A 23,055-nucleotide genomic window follows, 5' to 3' on the forward strand; every position below is an offset into this window, starting at 1 on the left:
AGGCCCCAGAGCTTAGGGTGACGCTCTGGGGTTGGATGTCAAACTAGAAGTAACAATAATGAAGACATTGCTTTCTGGCTAAAAGACTCAATGTCATTCACTTTCCCACATCAATAAATATATTTTTAAAATCCCATAGGCCTTCATATCCTATCCCTGTCAGATGACAACACCAACTTACATTTGAGCAGAACTCAGTTTTCAAGGTGACTCAACTCATTTTTTCATGTGGGATTCGTGATGGAGTGGGAGAGGAACGGCTATTCCCACTTATAACCAAGGAAACCAAGGCATAGAGAAGTTACATGGCTGGTCTTAGCTCATAGATACAGGGGGGCAATCAAGCCCAGCCCTTGTGCCTGCCATGCAGTATCTCTGTCCTAAAAGAAAGGACATTAATTTTAAAAAAGAAAACAAAAGAAAAAAAGGACTGTGCCTCTCCTAGGCAGATGCTCTGCTTCCCCTCTCCCATTAGCACCCCATCCACACCTTCCTCAAGTGCCATTTCTTACTTAATTCAGTGCGGAAGGTCTCCCGGGCTGTCCTCCACCCACAGGGGTCCGTCTCTCGCTCCAGGCGAATATTTTCCACCATTAGGTACATAACACTTAGCAGCACCCTGGGGTTACAGAAGAGTCACAAGAGGTTCCCAAGGCAATTCCCAGCCCACAGTCAGAGACCTCAGGGATGGTCTCTGTGGGAGCCCAACCCAATGAGATTAGCTAGAGGGCAACTTCCTAATGGTCTGAGTCATCTGGGATTTGGGGAAAAGGTAACCCAGGTGCTAATCATCCGCCCTGTTCCAAGCCCATAGTTAGCCCCACTCACCTGAGCTCTGTGCTATCAGCTATGGAGACAGCTGGTTTCCGAAGGGCACTGCTACAGGCCTGGCTGTTGCTGCCAGGGGGAGGAGAAAAAGAACAGGAATGCATAAGACCTCTTTTCTCTCTGTGCTCTTACTTATCACTCACACAAACATGAGTGCTTGCCATTCCCTGGCTAGGCAGCCACTAATGAAACTGGTCTAGGGTAAAGGAGCCGACAGAATTCCCTTGCCACCTCAGCAAACTCTCTTATCGTAATATGGTGAAGACAAGGCAAGGGCAGGATCTGTGGTATCCACTCATCTTGCATTCCCCACTATGCTTAGTATTGTGCTGGACATAAAACAGATGCTAAGAAACACCTGATGAATAATAAGCAGATTGCACCCTATCTCAAACTCCTGGGTGATGGGCATGAGACAAAACAAGGGGTCACTGTAGTGGTAGCAGCAAATAAGGCAACCTCTAGAACTATAGCCCATGAGGGAAAGAATTGGGGACAGTGACAGGAATTGATTTCCTGTCTTTCTTGGGTCATGCACTCAGAACAGTTTCCCTCTTGAATTACAGAGTTAGGCTGAGCTAAGAGAGTCCTTGAATAAAAAAGAGAACCCACTCAGGATAGGCCCCTGAAGCCCAGGATTAAAGCTGTAAGTGAGGCAGAAGCTGCAGATGTATCCAACCTCAGGGAGGGAGAACAGAATATCAGAGAACATGGCTGGATGGAGGGAAACTGTCAATGAGCTTTGGGCTGAGGTGTGAGTAGACCCAGTTCCTCACAGGGGCTCTCTATAGTAAGGGAAGCAGCATAGAATATGAGGCCCCTTTAAGGAATGGGGGTTGTGTAGGCCAGCCCTTCCCCTAAGGCTTCTCACTCAATTTCCATGTGGAGTAGCTCCAGGAAGGTGGAGAAGGTCCCCATCTGATACAGCAGGAAGCAGTTGTACCTGGACCAGTGTAGCACATCGACCTCTGAATCACATTCCCCAAAAGTACCTAAAGGAGCAGACAGTTGTTACAGGGGTTGAGAGATGGCAGTATCCCAGTTCTTTCTACCCTGCCCCATGATCTTAAGATTTTCCTATAATACTCTGCCCAATAATTAGGCTGACATAGGTATGACAGGGACCCCAAGAACTTCCTGGAATGAGTCAGGGGAGAAGAGAGGTAGTCTCTAGGGTTAGGTCCAATGTGCTCATCAATGGCCTATCATCTTAAGGGTGGGTTCTTCCAGAAGCAGATCCTGAGGTAAGTAAGGATTCCAGTACAATTAGCTTATTTGGGAATCATTCCCAGGAATCATCAGTAGAGATAGGGAAGAAAACGAAGCCAAAAGAGTTCACTCAGGGGATAACTTTGGAAACAGTATAAAACACACAACTCACAGTTATTCTATCCAAGAGGGGTGAGACAGTCAGGCTATCCCTCTACTAACTCCTGTCAGTCACTGGATGAGGGTGCTAAACTAAAGGAGCACACTGATTCCCTACACTTCCTGGATGCCCTGTATGGGCTGCAGAGAAGGCCCTTGGGCAGAAGCTGGGCATGGTGGCACATGCCTGTAATCCTAGCTACTTGGGAGGCTGGAGCAGGAGGATAGTTCAAGCCTATGAGTTCAAGACCAGCCGGGGAAACATAGTGAGACTTTGTTTTTAAAAAAATTAAATAAATAAAGTCCTTGGGCAAACACATGAAGGTACTGGGAGTTAGAAGTTGGCCAGAGCACCAGATCCTAGAGATACAGGAGGGCACAGTCCTATTTGCTAGTCTTCTCTTCACCTAATGTCTACCCTTTCCCTTCTTTATTATTTCTTTTTAGAATTTTTTTTTTAGCTCCCAACTGGTTGGTTCTGTTAACAAGCCTCATATTTATGATCGTAGGCTTATTTTCACTCCAGCTAGGCTATCTCATTTCCCTTTCCAACACCTGGCTAACAGGTTTCTTCTGACCAGCTTTCCCCAGTTACTCTATTTAGGTCTGATCATCTCCAAATTACTCACAGCATCCACTCCTGCAGCTATGTTGGCTTGAACTTTCAAAATGCCAGTGAGAAACAATGCAAGGGGTCCATGTGTATCTGTGACGCTCTCCTATTTCTCCTCAGTTTTGGGGCCAGGCCACAGTTGATGTCTTGTCTCCATGATCAGCTGGTGGTACATCATCAGCTCTGGCCACACTGACCCTCTTGCTAGTATTCACATATGATTACAGTACAGGGTAGGGAAAAGAAGAACCCTATAAAAAATTCTGACATGCCTGGTAAGATAATGGCAGATCCCAAGGGATCTAGAACAGCACTCAACACTATCTCATCTTCCCCATAAGCACAGGTTACTCCTAGCACGTGACAAGATCTGTCCTTGAGAGGCAAGAAACCTTGCTTTCCTAGCACAGCCTGCATCATCTCAGTCCTGATAATGCCCACTTCCCTCTCAAGCCTCCACCCCTCTAAAGCTAGCAAGGGTAGTCACTCACCTTGGGCCAGGTAGAGAACAGCCCGGGCCACCTTCAGCCGCCGTTCCCTACTGACCACCTCCAGCCGGTCCAAGAGTCCCATTATATAGGCCTTTTGGGCATCTTCTTCCAACTCCAGCCATTCCTTGCCCTGCACTGGGAATAAAAGGCCATATACATCTAGTGTCAGCTATTGCCACCTTTCCTGGAAAGGCTTCTCATAGCATAGCCACCTCTGATCTCAGCTCCCCCCAAAAAGATTATTTTCTCCAAAAGCTTTCCTTATTTCACTGAGAAAGAATAAGGGATGGGAAAAGGACCCAAAATGTTCTGGCCTGAACCCAGTCTATAGCCTCATCTTCAACATCCCCTCTATCCTCCACACACAGCCCATACTGTCCTGTCTCTCTGCCTTTCCTCAAGGAATTCCCTTTGTCTCCCTACATATTCAATTCCTAGTCATCCTTACAGGCCCAATACAAAATGACCTCTTTCCCACTCTTACATGCCCAATATAAAATGACCTTTCTCACTAATGCTCTGGCCAAATACTCTGCTTCCCCAACACTTTTTAAACTTTTCTGATACAGCATTTTCCTCTTGGATGAAGGGTGCTAAACTAGAGGAGCACACTGATTCCCTGCACTTTCTGGCTGCCCTGTATAGGCTGCGTGAGAAGGCCCTTGGGCAGAAGCTGGGTATAGTGGCACATGCCTGTAATCCTAGTTACTTGGGAGGCTGGGGCAGGAGGATTGTTTGAGCCTCAGCTAGTTTTGTGATGTGCACATGATGCCTCTGCTCTTAACTTCTTTGTAAAAGCTGCTTCTCACTCCTGCCTCCAGTATCTGACACAGAATACTCACCACACATTTGTTGAACTGAAAATCAAATTGCCACTGACCAAGTAAGGAAATGGATGAGAATGTCTGAGAATGTCACAGTGTGGGCACATGAAATTACTATTGAGAGTAGGACAAAGTTGAAGATGGGGTGAAACATTAAGGTCAAGGGTTGTATCAGGCAGCACAGGACCAGCTTCTCATGCTTCTACTCCATTGCTCTCCACTTGAGACACAGAGAACCCTGTATCCCATAAGCAAGAAGGAAAGTCTACATGGTTATGGAGGTTGTGATGGTTAATACTGAGTGTTAACGTGATTGGATTGAAGGATACAAAGTATTAGTCCTGGGTATGTCTGTGAGGGTGTTGCCAAGATATTAACATTTGAGTCAGCCGGCTGGGGAAGGCAGATCTACCCTTAATCTGGTGGGTACCATCTAATCAGCTGCCAGCAAATATAAAGGAGGCAGAAAAATATGAAAAGGAGACATGGGCCTAGCCTCCCAGCCTACATCTTTCTCTCGTGCTGGATACTTTCTGCCCTTGAACATCAGACTCCAAGTTCTTCAGTTTTGGGACTCAGACTGGTTCTCTTTTCTCCTCAGCTTGCAGACAGCCTATTATGGGACCTTCTAATTGTGTAAGTTAATACTTGTGATTGTGTAAGTTAATACTTAAACTCCTCTCTCTCTCTCCATATATATATATCTCCTATTAGTTCTATCCCTCTAAGAGAACCCTAATACAGATTTGGGTACCAGGAGTGGTTCTAGAGGAAGAGAATATTAAGAATGGAGTTCTTTCAGTGGTTTTGAGATTTCTGGAGCTGGCTGCTTAATATGATTAGATCCAAAAATGCTAAGGAATCTACTTCTAATAGTATGGAGAACACTGATAGTCCTTGGCAGAAACTATTTAGAGAGTTATGCAAAATAAATGCATTTGACATTCCTGATTCACCGGTCATGAGAGGCAAGGAGTTAATGACTATACATAATACCTTTGACCATATGTGGAGAACCAAGGAACATAAGAAAGCTGGTTGGTTGTTCCTAAGTTCAGTGGACAAAGTGATGAAAGAAAATGATGAACTCAGGGATTCTGTCTCCCAGCTTCAGAAGCAGATACTGAGCCTCAAATCTGCTAAGATTGCCCTGAGTGAGAGTCTTATCTCCTGTAGAGAAAGAGCTGAAATTGTGGAAAAACAGACACAAACTCTTGTCATGCGAGTGGCTGACCTGCAATGAAAGATGCATTTAAAGATACATTTATAGCCTTGTCAGGTGTCTACTGTTAAAGTGAGGGCACTTATTGGAAAAGAATGGGACCCTGAAACTTGGAATGGGGACATGTGGGAGAACCCTGGTGAAGCTGGGCACACTGAGTTTGTAAACTCTGATGAACCTTTTTTGCCAGGAGGAACAGCTTCCCCATCCCCAGTAGTGGCAATATCTCCTCCCTGACCCATGCTGCCATCAGCCTTTCCACCTTTGTCTGAGGAGATAAACCCTGCGCTGCCTGAAGCAACAGTGATGGCAGTTGCCCTGAAACAGTTGCCAGGCAAGATAATGCTGCTTCTCCTCAGAAGCTACCCCCAACACCTTTGTTTGGTTCTAGACCTATAACTAGACGAAAGTCCTGGCAGGCCCCTAGAGGTGAGATTGAGAGTGTGACCCATGAGGAGGTGTGCTACACTCGAAAAGAACTATTTGAGTCCTCTAATTTATATAAACAGCAATCTGGAGAACAGGCATGGGAATTAAGGGTGTGGGATAATGGAGGAAGGAACACAGAGTTGGATCAGGCTGAATTTATTGATTTAGGCCCACTAAGTAGGGACTCTGCATTTAATGTTGCAGCTTGGGGAGTTAAAAAAGGTTCTAATAGTTTATTTGTTCAGCTGAATTATGGATTAAAAGATGGCCCACTGTGAGTGAGCTGGAAATGCCTGATCTCCCTTGGTTTAATATACAGGAAGGGATCCAAAGGCTTAGGGAGATTGGGATGGTGGAGTGGATTAGTCACTTTAGACCTACTCATCCCAGCTGGGAGGGTCCAGAAGATACACCCTTGACCAATGCCTTACAAAACAGATTTGTGAAGGCAGCTACTTCATCTTTGAAGAGTCCTGTAATTGCTTTTCTCCTTATGTCAGATGTAATGGTGGGAACCACAGTCACTCAACTGCAAAATTTAAATACAATGGGAATAATTGGATCCCTAGGCAGCAGGGGCCAAGTGGAAGCACTCGACCATCAAAGGCAAGGTAGGTGTAGCTACCATAATGGATAGCAGAGGCAAAGGAGCAATCAGAACAGTCTGACTCATGTAAAGCTGTGGCATTGGCTAATTCATCACGGTGTTCCTAGAAGTGAAACTGATAGGAAGCCTACTGCATTCCTACTTAATTATACAAGCAGAAAACTCCTCGGTCGAATGGACAAAAGACTAATTTGAATTATAAAAACAGAGAATCATGGCCCCTTAATCAATTTCCAGACTTGAGCCAGTTAATAGACCCAGAACCCCTTGAATGAAGGGGAGGCCGGGTTCCCTTGAGGAAGGACCCCACTACATCACCGACAGTTTATGCAGTGAATTTTTCTCCGATTCTTCCTCAAGAAGACCTCTGGCCTTTTACCAGGGTAACTGTGCGTTGGGGAAAGGGAAATGATCAGACATTTTGGGGACTACTAGATGCTGGCTCTGAGCTGACCTTGATTCCAGGGGAACCAAAATGTCATTGTGGTCCTCCAGTTAAAGTAGGGGCTTATAGAGGTCAGGTAACTAATGGAGTTTTAGCTCAGGCCTGACTTACAGTGGGCCCCCAGACTCATCCTGTGGTCACTTCCCCAGTGCCAGAGTGCATAATTGGCATAGACATACTTAGTAGCTGGCAGAACCCCCACATTGGCTCCCTGACCGGTAGGTTGAATGTTACTATGGTGGGAAAGGACAAATGGAAGCCATTAGAGCTGCCTCTACCTAGAAAAATAGTAAATCAAAAACAATATCATATCCCTGGAGGGACTGTGGAGATCAATGCCACCATCAAGGACTTGAAAGACAAAGGAGTGGTGATTCCCACCACATCCCTGTTCAACTCTCGCATTTGGCCTGTGCAGAAGACAGATGAATCTTGGAAAATGATAGTGGATTATCGTAAGCTTAACCAAGTGGTGACTCCAATTGCAGCTGCTGTATCAGGGGGTTTCATTACTTGAGCAAATTAACACATCTCCTGGTACCTGGCACGTGGTCATTGACTTGGCAAGTACCTTTTTCTCCATTCCTGTCCATAAGGCCCACCAGAAGCAATTTGCCTCCAGCTGGCAAGGACAGCAATATACCTTTACTGTCCTACCCCAGAGGTATATCAACTCTCCGGCTTTGAGTCATAATCTTATTCGGAGAGACCTTGATCGCTTTTTGCTTCCACAAGATATCACATTGGTCCATTACATTGATGACATTATGCTGACCAGATCCAGTGAGCAAGAAGTAGCAAACACATTGGACTTATTGGTGAGACATTTGTGTGCCAGAGGATGGGAAATAAACCTGATTAAAATTCAGGGACCTTCTACCTCAGTAAAATTCCTAGGGGTCCAGTGCTGTGGGGTCTGTTGAGAAATTCCTTCTTAGGTGAAGGATAAGTTGCTTCATTTGGCCCCTCCTACAACCAAGAAAGAAGCACAATGCCTAGTGGGCCTATTTGGATTTTAGAGGCAACACATTCCTCATTTGGGTGTGTTATTCCTGCCCATTTATCTGGACCCCCTCCCCCCCAGTTCTTAGTGGGGTCCAGAACAGAAGGCTCTGCAACAGGCCCAGGCTGTTGTGCAAGCTGCTCTGCCACTTGGGCCATATGACCCAGCAAATCCAATGATGCTTGAGGTGTCAGTGGCAGATGGGGATGCTGTTTGGAGCCTTTGGCAGGCTCCCATAGGTGAATCACAGCAGAGGCCTCTAGGATTTTGGAGCAAGCCCCTGCCATCTTCTGCAGATAACTACTTTACTTTTGAGAGACAGTTCTTGGCCTGTTACTGGTCTTTGGTGGAGACTGAACTTTTTTTTTTTTTTTTTTTTGAGACGGAGTCTCACTCAGGCTGGAGTGCAGTGGCCGGATCTCAGCTCACTGCAAGCTCCGCCCCCTGGGTTTACGCCATTCTCCTGCCTCAGCCTCCCGAGTAGCTGGGACTACAGGCGCCCGCCACGTCACCCGGCTAGTTTTTTTTTGTATTTTTTTAGTAGAGACGGGGTTTCACCGTGTTAGCCAGGATGGTCTCGATCTCCCGACCTCGTGATCCGCCCGTCTCGGCCTCCCAAAGTGCTGGGATTACAGGCTTGAGCCACCGCGCCCGGCCCGAGACTGAACGTTTGACTATAGGCCATCAAGTCACCATGTGACCTCAACTGCCTATCATGAACTGAGTGCTTTCTGACCCATCAAGCCATAAAGTGGGTCGTGCACAGCAGCATTCCATCATCAAATGGAAGTGGTATATACGTGATCGGGCTCAAGCAGGTCCTGAAGGCACAAGTAAGTTACATGAGGAAGTGGCTCAAATGCCCATGGTCTCCAGTCCTGCCACCCCCAGCCTGCATGGGGAGGCTCCCTATAAGCTCCCTATAACTCCCTATAAGTTGACAGAGGAAGAGAAGACTAGGGCCCGGTTTACAGATGGTTCTGCATGATATGCAGGCACCACCTGAAAGTGGATGGCTGTAGCACTACAGCCCCTTTCTAAGACATCCCTGAAGGACAGTGGTGAAGGGAAATCTTCCCAGTGGGCAGAACTTTGAGCAGTGCACCTGGTTCTATACTTTGCATGGAAGGAGAAATGGCAAGATGTGCGATTATATACTGATTCATGGGCTATAGCCAATGATTCGGCTACATGGTCAGGGACTTGGAAGAAGCATGATTGGAAAATTGGTGACGGAAGATTGGGGAAAGAAGTGTGTGGATGGACCTCTCTGAGTGGTCAAAACTGAAGATATTTGTATTCCATGTGAGTGCTCACCAGTGGGTGACCTCAGCAGAGGAGGAGTTTAATAATCAAGTAGATAAAATGACCCGTTCTGTGGACACCAATCAGCCTCTTTCCCCAGCACCTCTGTCATCGTCCAATGGGCCCATGAACAAAGTGGCCATTGTGGCAGGGATGGAGGTTACGCATGGGCTCAGTAACATGGACTTCCACTCACCAAGGCTGACCTGGCTATGGCCACTGCTGAGTGCCTAATTTGCTAGCAGCAGAGACCAACACTGAGCCCTAGATAAGGCACCATTCCTCAGGGTGATCAGCCAGCTACCTGGTGGCAGGTTGATTGTATTGGACCTCTTCCATCATGGAAAGGGTAGAGGTTTGTCCTCACTAGAACAGACACTTACTCCAGATATGGGTTTGCCTATCCTGCAAGCAATGCTTCTGCCAAGACTACCATCCATGGACTCACAGAATGCCTCATCCACCGTAATGGTATTCCACAAAGCATTCCCTCTGACCAAGGCACTCACTTAATGGCTAAAGAAGTATGGCAGTGGGCTCGTGCTCATGGAATTCACTGGTCTTACCACATTCCCCATCATCCTGAAGCAGCTGGATTGATAGAACAGTGGAATGGCCTTTTGAAATCACAAATATAATGCCAACTAGGTGACAATACTTTGCAGGGCTGGGGCAAAGTTCTCCAGAAGGCCGTGTATGCTCTCAATCAGCATCCAGTATATGGTACTGTTTTTCCCATAGTCAGGATTCACTGGTCCAGGAATCAAGGGGTGGAAGTGGCACCACTCACCATCACCCCTAGTGATCTGCTAGCAAAATTTTTGCTTCCTGTTTCCGCGACATTACGTTACGCTGGCCTAGAGGTTTTAGCTCCAGAGGGAGGAACACTGCCACCAGGAGACACAACAATGATTCCATTAAACTGGAAGTTAAGATTGCCACCTGGACACTTTGGGGTCCTTCTACCTTTAAGTCAACAGGCTAAGAAGGGAGTTACAGTGTTGGCTCGGGTGATTGACCCAGACTATCAAGATGAAATCAGTCTACTACTCCACAATGGAGGTAAGAAAGAGTATGCATGGAATACAGGAGATCCATTAGGGTGTCTCTTAGTATTACTATGCCCTGTGATTAAGGTTGATGGGAAACCACAACAACCCAATCCAGGCAGGACTACAAATGACCCGGACCCCTCAGGAATGAAGGTTTGGGTTACTCCACCAGGAAAAAACCACGACCTGCCAAGTTGCTTGCTGAAGGCAAAGGGAATACAGAATGGGTAGTAGAAGAAGGTAGTCATCAAAACCAGCTACAACCAAGTGACTAGCTGCAGAAATGAGGACTGTAATTGTCATGAGTATTTCCTCCTTCTTTTGTTAAAAACATGTTTGTGCATGTATACACTTGTACTAATATCTTCATTTTATTTCCTTTCTCCTTTATCATGTGACATAAGATTTATTGACTTCATATCAGCATTTAAGTATTGTTAACTTTATATAATACTATTTGGGTTGGGTACTGGTGAGTTTCCAGTTGTACGAAGGATAGTTGTACTATGTTAGGCATAATTATGCCCTTATTTTTGTCTTTATTTGAAGATTATGTATGATCTCAGGAGATGTGTATGAGTTCCAGTTGACAAGGGGTGGATCTGTGATGGTTAATACTGTGTGTCAACTTGATTGGATTGAAGGATACAAAGTATTGATCCTGGGTATGTCTGTGAGGATGCTGCCAAAAGAGATTAACATTTGAGTCCGCTGGCTGGGGAAGGCAGATCCACCCTGAATCTGGTGGGCATAATCTAATCAGCTGCCAGCAAATATAAAACAAGCAGAAAAACATGAAAAGGAGAGATGGGCCTAGACTTCCAGCCTACGTCTTTCTCCTGTGCTGGATGCCTCCTGCCCTCGAACATCGGACTCCAAGTTCTTCAGTTTTGGGACTCAGACTGGCTCTCCTTGTTCCTCAGCTTGCAGACAGCCTATTGTAGGACCTTGTGATTGTGTAAGTTAATACTTAATAAACTTCCCTTTATATATCTATCTATTTATCCTATTAGCTCTATCCCTCTAAGAGAACCCTAACTAATACAGAGAGGATGAGGGATCCCACTTTGTTTTAGCCTTTTACTAGATCAGGCTGGGATATCATAGAAGGAAAAAGCAGGTCTCTATGAATAAAGATCTGGAATTACCTTGAGTCTTGAAATCTTCTTCAAAGCACCTCCTGTTATTGGTGAATTCCAGGTTCTCAGTGTAACTATACAATTCTGTGGCAGGAAAAACAGAACAGTCACATTTGGGAGATCCTTAAAGAAGCGGCCCAAAGTAGAGAGGGTGGCATGAAAGAGCTAAAGCTTCCAACACATTCCTGTGTCCAATTCAATCCAAAGCCAGCTTCCTCCTTTTCAGAGCAGTTAAAAATAGCCACTTGTGTCCCTGGGAGATTAAACCATCAAACCTGTCCTCTTCCTGCCAGCTGGCTGCTGCAGCAGAGAAGGCAGCCTTCAACATTTGGTGAGGGCCAGGAGGACTGGAGCACAGAGAGCTTAATCTCATCACTCCTGTTTCTCAGGGCTGCAACTCCTGCTTTGTCAACCCAACCAGGAACTATCCTGTCTCTAAGGGAAGAGGAGGGCAACACAACTCCTGAAATTTAGAGGAAAGATCCTTGTGCTGGATCAGGAAACCAAGGCAAGGGCTGAAAAGTAAGTGCTAGATGGCTCTTCAGGATTGGAGCCAGTTCATTCTCTCCCTGCTAAGTTTCCTCAAAGGGTATACAAGTTTAGACTCCTGCCCACAGCCACTAAGCAGAGGCTGCAAAAAAAAAACTCTAGAGAACAGCTATGATTGTCAAAGGGCTGTTGCACTCAGGAAAATCTAACTTTGCTAACAGCAGCTTCTCAATACAAAATGCAGAAAGCTTATGAGAAATAGAAATGCCGGCCATGTGTGATGGCTCAGACCTATAGGATTATAATCCCAGCATTTTGGGAGGCTGAGGCAGGAGGACTGCTTGAGGCCAGGAGTTCGAGACTAGCCTGGGCAACATAGCATGACCCCATCTCTACAAAAAATTTAAACATTAGCCAGGTGTAGTGGCACATGACTGTAGTCCTAGCTACTTAGGAGGCTGAGGTGGAGGATCGTTTGAGCTTAAGAGTTTGAGGCTTTAGTAAGCTATGATCATGTCACTGTACTCCAGCCTGGGGTAACAGAATGAGACTCTGTCTCTTAAAAAAAAAAGAAAGAAAGAAAGAAAAAAGAAAAGCAATAAAAATGCCCTTTCCTACTCTCTTGCTGTCTCTCTGCAGAACATTATATACGTACTTTCATCTTACAGAAGATGAAGAACTGAAATACAGAAGTCAACAAAAGATAGAACAGATTTCCTTTAAATCTCTGCTCCCTACCTGAGACCCTTCCTGGAAATTTAACTAGGTCACAGGTAATTCACAAGGCAAGAGAAGTTCACGTATGCTCCAGCCAGCTGTGTAATGGTTGAGAAACACCTTGTCTGGGAGTCAGGGCTTTTGAGTCCTAAGTTCCAGAATCCAGGAGTGACCAGAAGCAAATCCCATCACTGAATCTTAAATTCTTCAGTCATTAGTGTAGAAGGTGAATATATATATTTTTAAGAGTAAAGCACCATAAGCCAAATCAGAAAAGTGGGCAAGGCTCTTAGGTACTGAACTGTAGTTCTGGTCTTTTTATTTTTAAATTTTAGATTATGAATTTTTATATACAGGTAAGTACAGAATAGTACATTTAAGACACCTGTGTATTATCTTCTACCCAGATCAAACAAATGTTAGCATTTGTTATATTTGCTTCAGACTGCTGCTCCCCAGTCTATCTTCTTCCCTTCTCCAGAGGCAACCACTATAATGAAATTGGTGTGTATCCTCATATGCCTATTTTTCTACTTTTGCTATATGCATATATGCCTATAAACATATGATATTGTTCTGTTTAAAAACTTTTTTATCCAAGCGGTATCCCATTGTATAAATTCCTTTGTTACTGCTCCTTTCTCCCAATTTTGTCTTTAGCACTTATTATTATTATTATTATTTGAAACGGGGTCTTTCTCTGTCACCCAGGTTGGAGTGCAGTGGCGCGATCTTGGCTCACTGCAACCTCCACCTCCCGGGTTCAAGCCTCCCGAGTAGCTGGGACTACAGGTGCACGCCACAATGCCCAGCTAATTTTTGTATTTTTAGTAGAGATGAGGTTTCACCATATTGGTCAGGCTGGTCTCAAACTCCTGACAGGTGATCCACCTGCTTCGGCCTCCCAAAGTGCTGGGATTACAGATGTGAGCTACCGTGCCCGGTCAAGCATTTATTGATATTGAAACATGTTGAGGCCAGGTGTGGTGGCTCACACCTGTAGTCCCAGCACTTTGGAAGGCCAAGGCAGGAGGATCACTTGAGCCCAGGAGTTCAGGACCAGCCTGGGGGCAACATGGTGAGACTTTGTTTCTACAAAAGATAAACAAAATTAGCTGGACATGGTGGCACAAAATTAGCTGGGCATGATAGGGCATGCCTATGGTCTTAGCTACTTGAGAGGATAGAATGGGAGGATCACTTGAACCCAAGAGGTCAAGGCTGTAGTGAGCTGAGATTGTGCCACTCCAGCGTAGGCAACATTGCCAGAGCCTGTCTCAAAAACATAAATAAATAAATAAATAAATAAATATCTTGATTTAGATCAATTATTTTAATGGCTATTCAATAGCTTAATGCACTAATATGCTATAGTTTATCCATTTCCCTACTGATGAGCATTGTAGGTTGTTTCCAACTTTTTACACTGATAAATAAGGCTGCAATAAACATCTCTGTATATTTTCTTGTGCCCAAGTGTAATTTTCTTTAGAATGGATATTTAGGAGTAGACTTGTTGGGTCACAATATGTGTATATCTTCAACTTTGCAAGATATAAGCAAAATGCTTTCCAATTTTATAAAGCAAAATGCTTTTCAATTTTATATTCTGCTCCCCAATGTCTAGCAGTGCATAAAAGTACTAATTTCTCTGCACCCTCACCAACCCCAGGCTTTTAAGTTTTGCACTCTGATGATTGTGAAATTATATATATATATATATATATATATATATATTTTTTTTTTTTTTTTTTTTTTTTGAGATGGAGTCTTGCTCTGTCGCCTAGGCTGGAGTGCAGTGGCCAGATCTCAGCTCACTGCAAGCTCTGCCTCCCGGGTTCACGCCATTCTCCTGCCTCAGCCTCCCGAGTAGCTGGGACTACAGGCGCCACCACCTCACCCGGCTAATTTTTTTGTATTTTTAGTAGAGACGGGGTTTCAGCGTGTTAGCCAGGATAGTCTCGATCTCCCGACCTCGGGATCCGCCCATCTCGGCCTCCCTCCCAAAGTGCTGGGATTACAGGCTTGAGCCACCGCGCCCAGCTGATTGTGAAATAATATTATTTTAATTTGTTTTTCCTCATTTACTAATAAAGTTCAACATATTTTCATATATTTATTGACCATTTGGCTTTTTCTTCTATAAATTCCCATTTACATTATTTGCCCACTTCTCTGTTGGGTTGCTCATCTCTCTCCTCTCTTTTATATATATATATATATATTTGTATCATATTCCTATTATGAATTCTAATCCTTCGTTGGTTATTAAACTTAGCTCTCTATTTCTCTGTCACTCATCACAAAATTTATTCCTTGTGCTTATGCACAAGAACTTCTTTAAAATTGTCTCTTTTCTCTGAAAAAGCATGTCTCAAAGTATCACTTCCATGTGACAGAATATTTAACTTTCACACCATCTCACCCAAAGCTCGTGTATTAATAACTGGCATTTGTAGCACATGTAACATGGAGGCCCTTAATGTGAGGAGATCACATTTATCCTAAGCTAAAAATCCAGACAGAGAGAAGCAGGCCAGCACTGAAAGATGAATGCAATCACTTAACTCCAGCTCATAAACATCCAAGCAGAACTCCACTATGATGGTCCAGCCTTGCTCAGCTGGCCAGTTGACTATGGAGTTTTTCCTCAGACTTTGTTGAGATTTTAATAAGGGGCAGATGAGAGAGGAAGAAGGAAAAGATGGAGGTAGAGGAGACAAAGGAAAAAGAGATGGCATGGGATAGAAAAAGGTAGCAGAAAGGAGGAGGCAGGCAAAGATACGGGTGACAGGAAGAGAAAGAGGAGGAATAGGGAGAAGATGGAGAGAAAACTGATTTGAGAGTGCACCAAATCAGTTATTTTCAAAGAGAATAAAGAAGAGTGAGCAGGAAAGAGTGATAGAATGACAGAATGAAGAATACCATAGCCAAGGAGAATCACAGAAGGAAATGTGAAGACAAATAAAGAGATATTTACCACTCTGGGGTGGAGAGAAAAAGGAATGTGGAGAACAGCCTTGGTTCAACAGCCACTTGGTAAGAACAGACAAGCTTCCAGGGAGATCACAGGCCCCTTCCCTCTCCTCCTGGCCGTTCTTCCACTAGCTACTGACTCATCTACCTCATACCTGACAACTCTGCTGCATGCCCATCTGCATCTCCATACTCAAACTCCAGAGTGGGACAGTCCACAGAGCCCTGTAACAGAGAAATCTTGTTGGTAACTGGGATAACTTGGAAAAAGGGGTTGCCAAGGGAAGACTGTACCCTTACTTACCTTCTTCCCCTCATGGAGGCCAAGGTTAGATCAGGGAGACAGTTAGGAGAGTCCTATTTGGGTCTTTCATCTCAGAGGTACCCTATACCAAGCCAAAACTTGAGGCTCAGTGTGGCGAGGGGCTGAGGATTCCCATGCAAAATCAGAAAGTCTAAATAAAGGGCCAGGATCTCAAAAACATATGAAAGCTACGGTCTGTGTCCACATCTAATCTACATGAACACAGACCAGAGGAGCATCTAGCTGATTTATATAAATTTGAGACAGACAGAAACAAAGGGCACTGGATTCTAGCTTTAGTTCTGTCATCAACCCACTGTATGATATAGATCAAGTCTCATGCTGTGGATCATAGTTCCTTATTTTTAAAGAGGTTTTTTAGCTCTAATATTCTGCAACTTTAGGACTGTCAAATAATACAACATCTCCACGCCAAGTTGTAGTAAAGATTAGATTTCCTATGATGATGTATGTATAAAGTTAATCCTATTAAATATATTTTAATATAATCCCATCTTCTAACTTATTTAAACATTTTGGGATATTTCCTTCCTGTATATGTTAATATATATTAATTTTTAAAATTCTCAGTCTCAGCTCTGTCACATACTATTTGATCTTGGACAAGTTAACCTCTCTGAACCTCAGTGTGACATAAAAAATATACTGTTCTTTGCCCCTGGTTCCTGGTACAGAGCTCCTGAAATTCTTAGAAGTTCCTGAGTGATAGGAGTGTCAGTTATTCATAATGAGTCACTGTCAGCTTTACCAGAATTTATGCTCATGAGGTGACTTATGTTAGGAAAGACCAAGCACATGATTAGTGTTTAACTTTCAGCACCATCCCCACATCCAGGGAGGGGAGGGGTACTACAGATTAAGTTCAGTCATATGGCCAATAGTTTAATTATGCCTAGATAATGAAACACCATATGAAAACCCAGAAACAACTAGGTTCAGGCAGCTTTTGGGTTGGGGAATAAACAGATGTGCTAGAGGAGTGCTGCCCAGGGTGTATATGGAAGCTCTGCACCACCCCAAACCCATACTTTGTCCTTTGCATCTCTTCCATTTAGCTGTTCCTGAGTTGTATCCTTTATAATAAAATTATAATTCTAATTACATGCTTTCCTGAATTCTGTGAGTTATTCTAGCAAATTATGGAACCTGAATGGAAGATCATGATAACCGCTTAATTTGTAGTTGGCCAGGCTGAAGTGTAGATAGCTTGGGGATCCCACCTATGGTTGGCGTCTAAAGTAGGGCCTTGTAGGACTGAGCCCTTAACTTGCAGGGTCTGTGATAATTCTAGGTAGTTAGTGTCAGAATTGAATTGAATTGCTGGACATCTAGTTGGTGTCAGGGAATTGTTGGAAAATTACCTGCTCAGTTTTCCCATCTGTAAAATGAAGATAATAACAGGACTTACTTCATAGGGTTATTTTAAGGACTCAATGAGTTAATACAAAAAGGCACACAGCCTAGCACTTGGTAGCACTATGTGGGTGGTCACTCTATTTATGATTTTAATATTATATTATAAAGGCATTCTTCTCATATTATTATGACTATTAGTTTAAACGATTGTATAAATGGATGTACATTTATTGGTTTACTTAACTAGTTACTGTTGAATATTTAAATTGTTTTTAATTTTCCTTTATTATATGCATGAAACTGTAATAGACTTATGCTTTTTTCTATATTTAGGATATTTCCTAAGCACAGATTTTTATAAAGAAAATTAATGAATCAAATCTTATGAACATTTTTAAAGCTCTTTGTATATAAGTTGTTCCCCCAAAACATTACGTCAATTTATACTGTCAACAAGGCGAATCATGTTTAAATCCACTATAGCAAAGATTTCCAAACTTTTGGATTACAGGGAACAGTAGGGAAAAAGAAAAAGGTGGAGAGTGGCAAATGACAGAGGGTTGTTGCTGTTTTATTCTGATAGGCACGGACTTTAAAAACTTTTTTAAAAAATTCAAAAAAGAACTGTTTAAACCCCCAAAATGAAGGACAGAATCTCAGAATAAAGAACAGCCATTAAAAACTGTTTTTCAAACTTTTTGGAAAAATGATACATTTTACATTATATCCCAGCGCGCGCGCACACACACACACACACACACACACACACACACACAAAACTGGAACAAAAGTTTAACAAAGTATTTACCTTTACTGCATATGATGCACTATTTTATATTATTTTATTCCTTTTCTTTTCTTTTTTTTTTTTTTTTAAAGACAGGGTCTTCCTCTCACCCAAGCTGGAGTGCAGTGGCACAATCACAGCTCGCTGTGGCCTCAACTTCCTGGGCTTAAGTGATTCTCCCACCTCAGCCTCCTGAGCAGCTGGGACAACAGGCGCGCACCATCATGCCCGGCTAAATTTTTTTTTATTTTTTATTTTTTGTAGAGATCGGGTCTGCCTACATTTCCCAGGTTGGTCTTGAATTCCTGAGCTGAAGCTATCCATCTGCCTCAGTCTCCCAAAGTGCTGGATAAAAGACATGAGCCATCACACTGGCTTTATTTTTTAAAATAAAAATTTTAGCCTCAATTAATAGTTGCCCCCTAAAACAGTTTGGAAAACACTGTTTTAAATTGTATACATCCTTAAATTTAATATATTGAACTAAATTTTTAGAAAAAGTCACTTCGATGACCTGAATTTTCCTCGTTTTACCACAGACCAGTTAAAACTTTGTCAAGGAGTTGGAGATCAATAAACCAGATCTGGCTAAAAGAGGTCTGAGGTGAATCCTTTTGTTAGGTTAAGACTCTTCTTATTAAGCAAACAATTATTCTTTAGCTTCCTTTTTAGGTTGGGATGTTCGTTCACACACGAAGCCAGTGGGAGAAGGTAGGTCAACAGTGCTTCCATAAACAGTGATACATGATGAGACTCTCTTAACTTGTGCCACAGTAATTCTCTTCTAGTGATTTTTTAAAAGCCCTGGAGAGGAAAAAAAACCCCATCTCCTCTAAGGACTGCCTTCCACGGGAAAGCAAAAAGAAGCAGAGAAGAAAAGCAGATCTGGCACCTGGGTACTGTGGTGATAAGGGATGTACTGGCAGGTAAAAGGAGTTCTGCTGCCGCAGAAGGTAAAGGAAAGCTAATCTTTCCAGCCAGGCTTTCGGCAGGCAATGAGCCCAGATAGAGATGATTGCAGCAGTTGTTCATTTCCAGGCATGAAGAGTGCAGCTGCAGACAATCAGCAGGTAAACTGCGGTGCAGGTGGAAAGCTTTCGAGTCTCAAATGACTGTACTCTCAGAGCCTTTGCCTGAAGAAGCCTTGACAGGTGGGGAACAGATTGCAACCTTAGAAGGGAGACCCAGGCAGAGACTTTTATTCCCCCCATAGAACATACGATTGTGAAATTATTTTATTTATTTACTCACAATTTGTCTCCCCATGGGGGAAGACCCTATCTTGTTCACTGATATATCCCTAGCACCTAAAATAGTGACTGGCAGAAAGTCCTCCATAAATAATTATTGAATTAATGAATGGCTCACCTCACCAAAAAAACATTTGAGCGAGAACAATGTCTTTGTGGGGGAAGGAGGTACAGGGTGCCCTAAAAGATCAGACTCATCTTGAGGTAGGGAGGGAGATGATGTGGTGGATATCATCTAGCAAGACAGGAGGGCTGAGCTCTTCCTCTGCAAGGTGGTGACTCTGGGCCAGTCTTTTCATCTCCACTTCTACCTTTTAAAAAATGAAGGGATTCCTCCTACTCTACCTACATCAAAATGGAAAGCATACATGAAATCACTTTGGAAACTGAAATGCTATTTAAATGGTAAGGCAAGGTCTGGAATGCCAAAGACCTGGCTTCTAGTACCAGCTCTGCCACTTGATGATGATGATGATGACGATAGTAATATACTCAGAGTTACTATGTACTGACTAATTACATGCATTGTGCCTGCACTGTGCCAAACATTTTATAGTCAATTATCTCATTTTGACTTTATCACAACCTTCTGAGGTAGGCAGTGTTAATCTCATTTTACAGATGAAGAAACTGGAGCTCAGAGAGGTTTGGTAATGTGCCGAAAATCACACAGGCAGTAAATGGTAGGGCTGGGATTCAAAACCTGGTCCGACTACTCCAAAGCCTGGTGTTCTTGACCACAAAGTATGCCAGATGTCTGATCTTGGGCAAGTCACTCCTCTTTCTTTTAGGTCTGTAAAATTAAAGGGCTATACCAGATGATTTCTGCAGACCCTGCCACATCTGACATTTTGTCATCTATTCTGATTCCGGCTCCGCTCAGATCCAACTGATGGAAACTGCCTCAATGAGAGGATAGGGGAGTGATAATAATTCAATGTTTTCATCTTCCTAGGTAGCGTTTCTTTTTTCAGGAGAGGAGGAAGAGATCGAAATATTCATACTCCTATCTGTATCCTGGGACTGCTCCCTCCAGATAGCCACTCCTGGACTGCAGGGGCCTGATGTCCGCGGAAGGCTCTCCCTAAACGGCCTAAGACTTATGGGGGATGTGGGGGAAGGGGATGGGCAGGGAACGGGCAGAAGTCCCTCGGCCACAGTGGATCTGTCCAGGGGCCCGCCGCAGGCAGCCTGGGGTGGGGGAGTGCGGTTGCCCCACTCGCCAATCCTGCTTTCCTGCAGCTGAGCTCCAGCCTTCCATCCCTCAAGCCAGTCACTTCACCTCTCCGCTCCTGTTCCCCCCTCCATAAACTGGGATCGGAATTTCTGCTTCAAGGGGCTGCAGCGATTAAGTGAGATAAATATTTGGAAAGTATCTGGTCCGCTCAATATCGCGCTCATCTTCGCGCAGCGGGGGAAAGCCAGAGGGCTAGAAAGCCCCCAACCCGCGGCAGGAGACGTGCGGACAAGGGTCGGGGCCAAAAAGCCCAGAGTACAGCCGCTAGGACCCCGCAGGCGCCCACTGCGCGGGGCTGACCGAGCGCGCCGAGGGCTCCGGGGCCGAGGCCGAATCACCTCAGCCGCCGCTTCCCGCCCGCGAGCGTCTCCGGGCCCCAGCCGAAGCTCTCCGGGCTCCTCACCTCTGACTCCCGCCGCTGGCTTCGGAACGCTTCGCGGCCCTTGGGCGCCGCCTGCTTCCCTTTGCCGCCGCCGTTGCCATTGCCGTTTGCGGGAGGGCCCCCGGTCCCGGGCACGGCGGGGTCCTCCATGCTGCTAGTCAGCGGCTCCCCTCAGGGTTCAGCTCGCTTTGCCCGGGGCCACCCCACAGCCGCGCGCCGGGAGCCAGGACCCGCCCCCTCCGCCGCTATTGGTTACGGCCGCTGGCCGCAACCCCGCCCCGCGAGGCGATTGGCTGCTCGACCGGCCGGAGCGGGACACGAGGAGGTGGGGGCTCATTGAAGAGATTTTGGGGGTATCTTTTTAGTCCTGCTGCATTGCTGGCAGCCAGAGACTCCTAGGTTAGCTACAGACTCCACGACTTGCGAAAGCTGGGCCTTGAGCTCAGGAGGTTTATCTCTGTGCTCCTCACTCGGTGTCTCTCAGCACTCACCCCCGTCCCTGTAGCGACCTTTTCTGGAGCTCTAGTCTCCGCCTCCTGCTCCACTGCAGCCTCCGTTTCCCTGTTACCACCGACCCGGACCCCCACATCCCGGCTTCTGCACACGTCCCATATCCCGCTTAGTCGCAGAGGAGGGATGGCACCGCCAGGTGGCCAGGGACATCGCCCGAAACGAGGGACTCGCTGTCTCCGGAAGCTGAGAATTCTCAGCGTTTTTCTGAAGAGAACGCATCTCGCCCGGAGCTAGGGCTTGGCTGGGAGACTGGGGGTCTAAGGGTGTGTTGGGGGCGTTTTTCCGTCACTGAAATTGGTGATGCCCTCGAGGGCTGCTCCTGTCATCTGCCCTTCTCTGCTGTAGGGGGCCTCTTCCTCATGGTGTGTAAATGTTGGCTGGAGAGCAAGCCACCACCCTCACCTCACCTGCTCGCCAGTCCTTTCTTTCCTTCCTCTCTCTTTTCTAACATGCTTCCTAAGGGCTCATTGTTACTGGGAGCAAAAGAAGCTGTTTGATCTGCCCTCTCCTGAATTTAAAAAAGCAGCTTGTAGTAAATATTTAGACAGTCTGACTTGGCAATAGAATCCCCAAAGACATAGGCCCAGGGGAACGGGTGGGACCAAATCGCTCTCCCTAGCCTGGTTGCTTTCGGAAGGGTCTGGGGGATTGTTGAACTGTGCTTGGTGCCAGGCACTGCAGTAGGCGCTTTCCAGATATCACATCATACCTCTCCCCGACAGGGTATTTTTACGAATCCAATGTTACTGATGAGGAAACCGGCACTTGCAGATTCCTCCCTGCAGTTCCCAAGGTATCATTCTATCTCGTCTCAGGGTCTTGCCTATGCGGTTCTCTGGAGGAGACTGTCTTCTCTTTTCCTGGTTGATTCCTTTTCTCCCTTCCCTTAAAGATTCTAGTTAGTTATCACCTCCTCCTCCTCCACAAAGCTTTCCTTTTGGCCCTCAACTCATTCAGGCTGTGTTGGTGTCAAGCCAGTTCTGCCTAGATCCAAAATCCTAACATTTTCCACAATATACCCAAAGCAAGGGGTCTAGAGGAATTAATCCACCTTCCCATATCTTAGGGACAACTCTGTCCCTTTCTTACCATCTTTCTCTCTCTCACTTTTCCTTTTGCCAGTTCATAGGTGACAGAACAAGGCAAGTTTGAGAGCACTCTTTGGAGCTTTTTGGGTTTTCTCACCCTGGTCCTCAATATCTCCTTACTGTACCCACCCATCTTCCCTTTCTTCTTCCAGTCCCTCTCCTCTCCCCATCCACATATAGGCTACTTGCGAGTAAGACCAAATTTAGCTCATTTTTGTATGCCCCTAATTTAAGTACGTTTAACACAGGGTTTCCCAGTCTCTCTACTATTGACAATTGGGGCTGAACACTTATTGTAGTGGGCTGTCCTGTGCATTGTAGGATGCTTAGCAGAATACCTGGCCTCTCTTCACTAGATGCCAGTAAGTAGTATCCTCCCACTAGTGCAACAATCAAAAATCTCTCCAGATACTGAAAAATGTCCCTGGTGGTGGGGGGGGGGGAGGGGCATTTACAGAATTGAATTGATATGAATTTCCAAGAAAGTCCCTGGCTCAAGGCCTGAACTACTTGACTTTGGAGTTTTTTCAGGGTATAATTTGTTAAACTCTTAAAAAATTACACTCTGCTTTAAAATTCACAACCCACGCCTTGCTCATCACTGCTTCA

The 23,055-nt window shown here is 45.0% G+C and overlaps 1 protein-coding gene across 1 annotated transcript in view; it reads right to left on the reverse strand.

Annotated features, from left to right (window-relative positions):
• STRIP2 (striatin interacting protein 2) overlaps nucleotides 1-21,070 on the reverse strand; it is a 57,415-nt gene extending 36,345 nt beyond the window's left edge. The window contains exons 1-7 of the mRNA XM_050782520.1: nucleotides 20,867-21,070; nucleotides 15,664-15,733; nucleotides 11,336-11,410; nucleotides 3,301-3,435; nucleotides 1,700-1,820; nucleotides 829-897; nucleotides 513-619 (exon numbers count right to left, since the gene is read on the reverse strand). Of these exons, the coding sequence (XP_050638477.1) occupies nucleotides 513-619; nucleotides 829-897; nucleotides 1,700-1,820; nucleotides 3,301-3,435; nucleotides 11,336-11,410; nucleotides 15,664-15,733; nucleotides 20,867-20,995 (706 nt within the window). The 5' untranslated portion in view covers nucleotides 20,996-21,070. The remainder of the gene's footprint in view (nucleotides 1-512; nucleotides 620-828; nucleotides 898-1,699; nucleotides 1,821-3,300; nucleotides 3,436-11,335; nucleotides 11,411-15,663; nucleotides 15,734-20,866) is intronic.
• Between the last annotated feature and the right edge of the window lie 1,985 nt (nucleotides 21,071-23,055).

Source organism: Macaca thibetana, chromosome 3, assembly GCF_024542745.1.
Source record: "Macaca thibetana thibetana isolate TM-01 chromosome 3, ASM2454274v1, whole genome shotgun sequence".
NCBI classification, from domain to species: Eukaryota; Metazoa; Chordata; class Mammalia; order Primates; family Cercopithecidae; genus Macaca; species Macaca thibetana.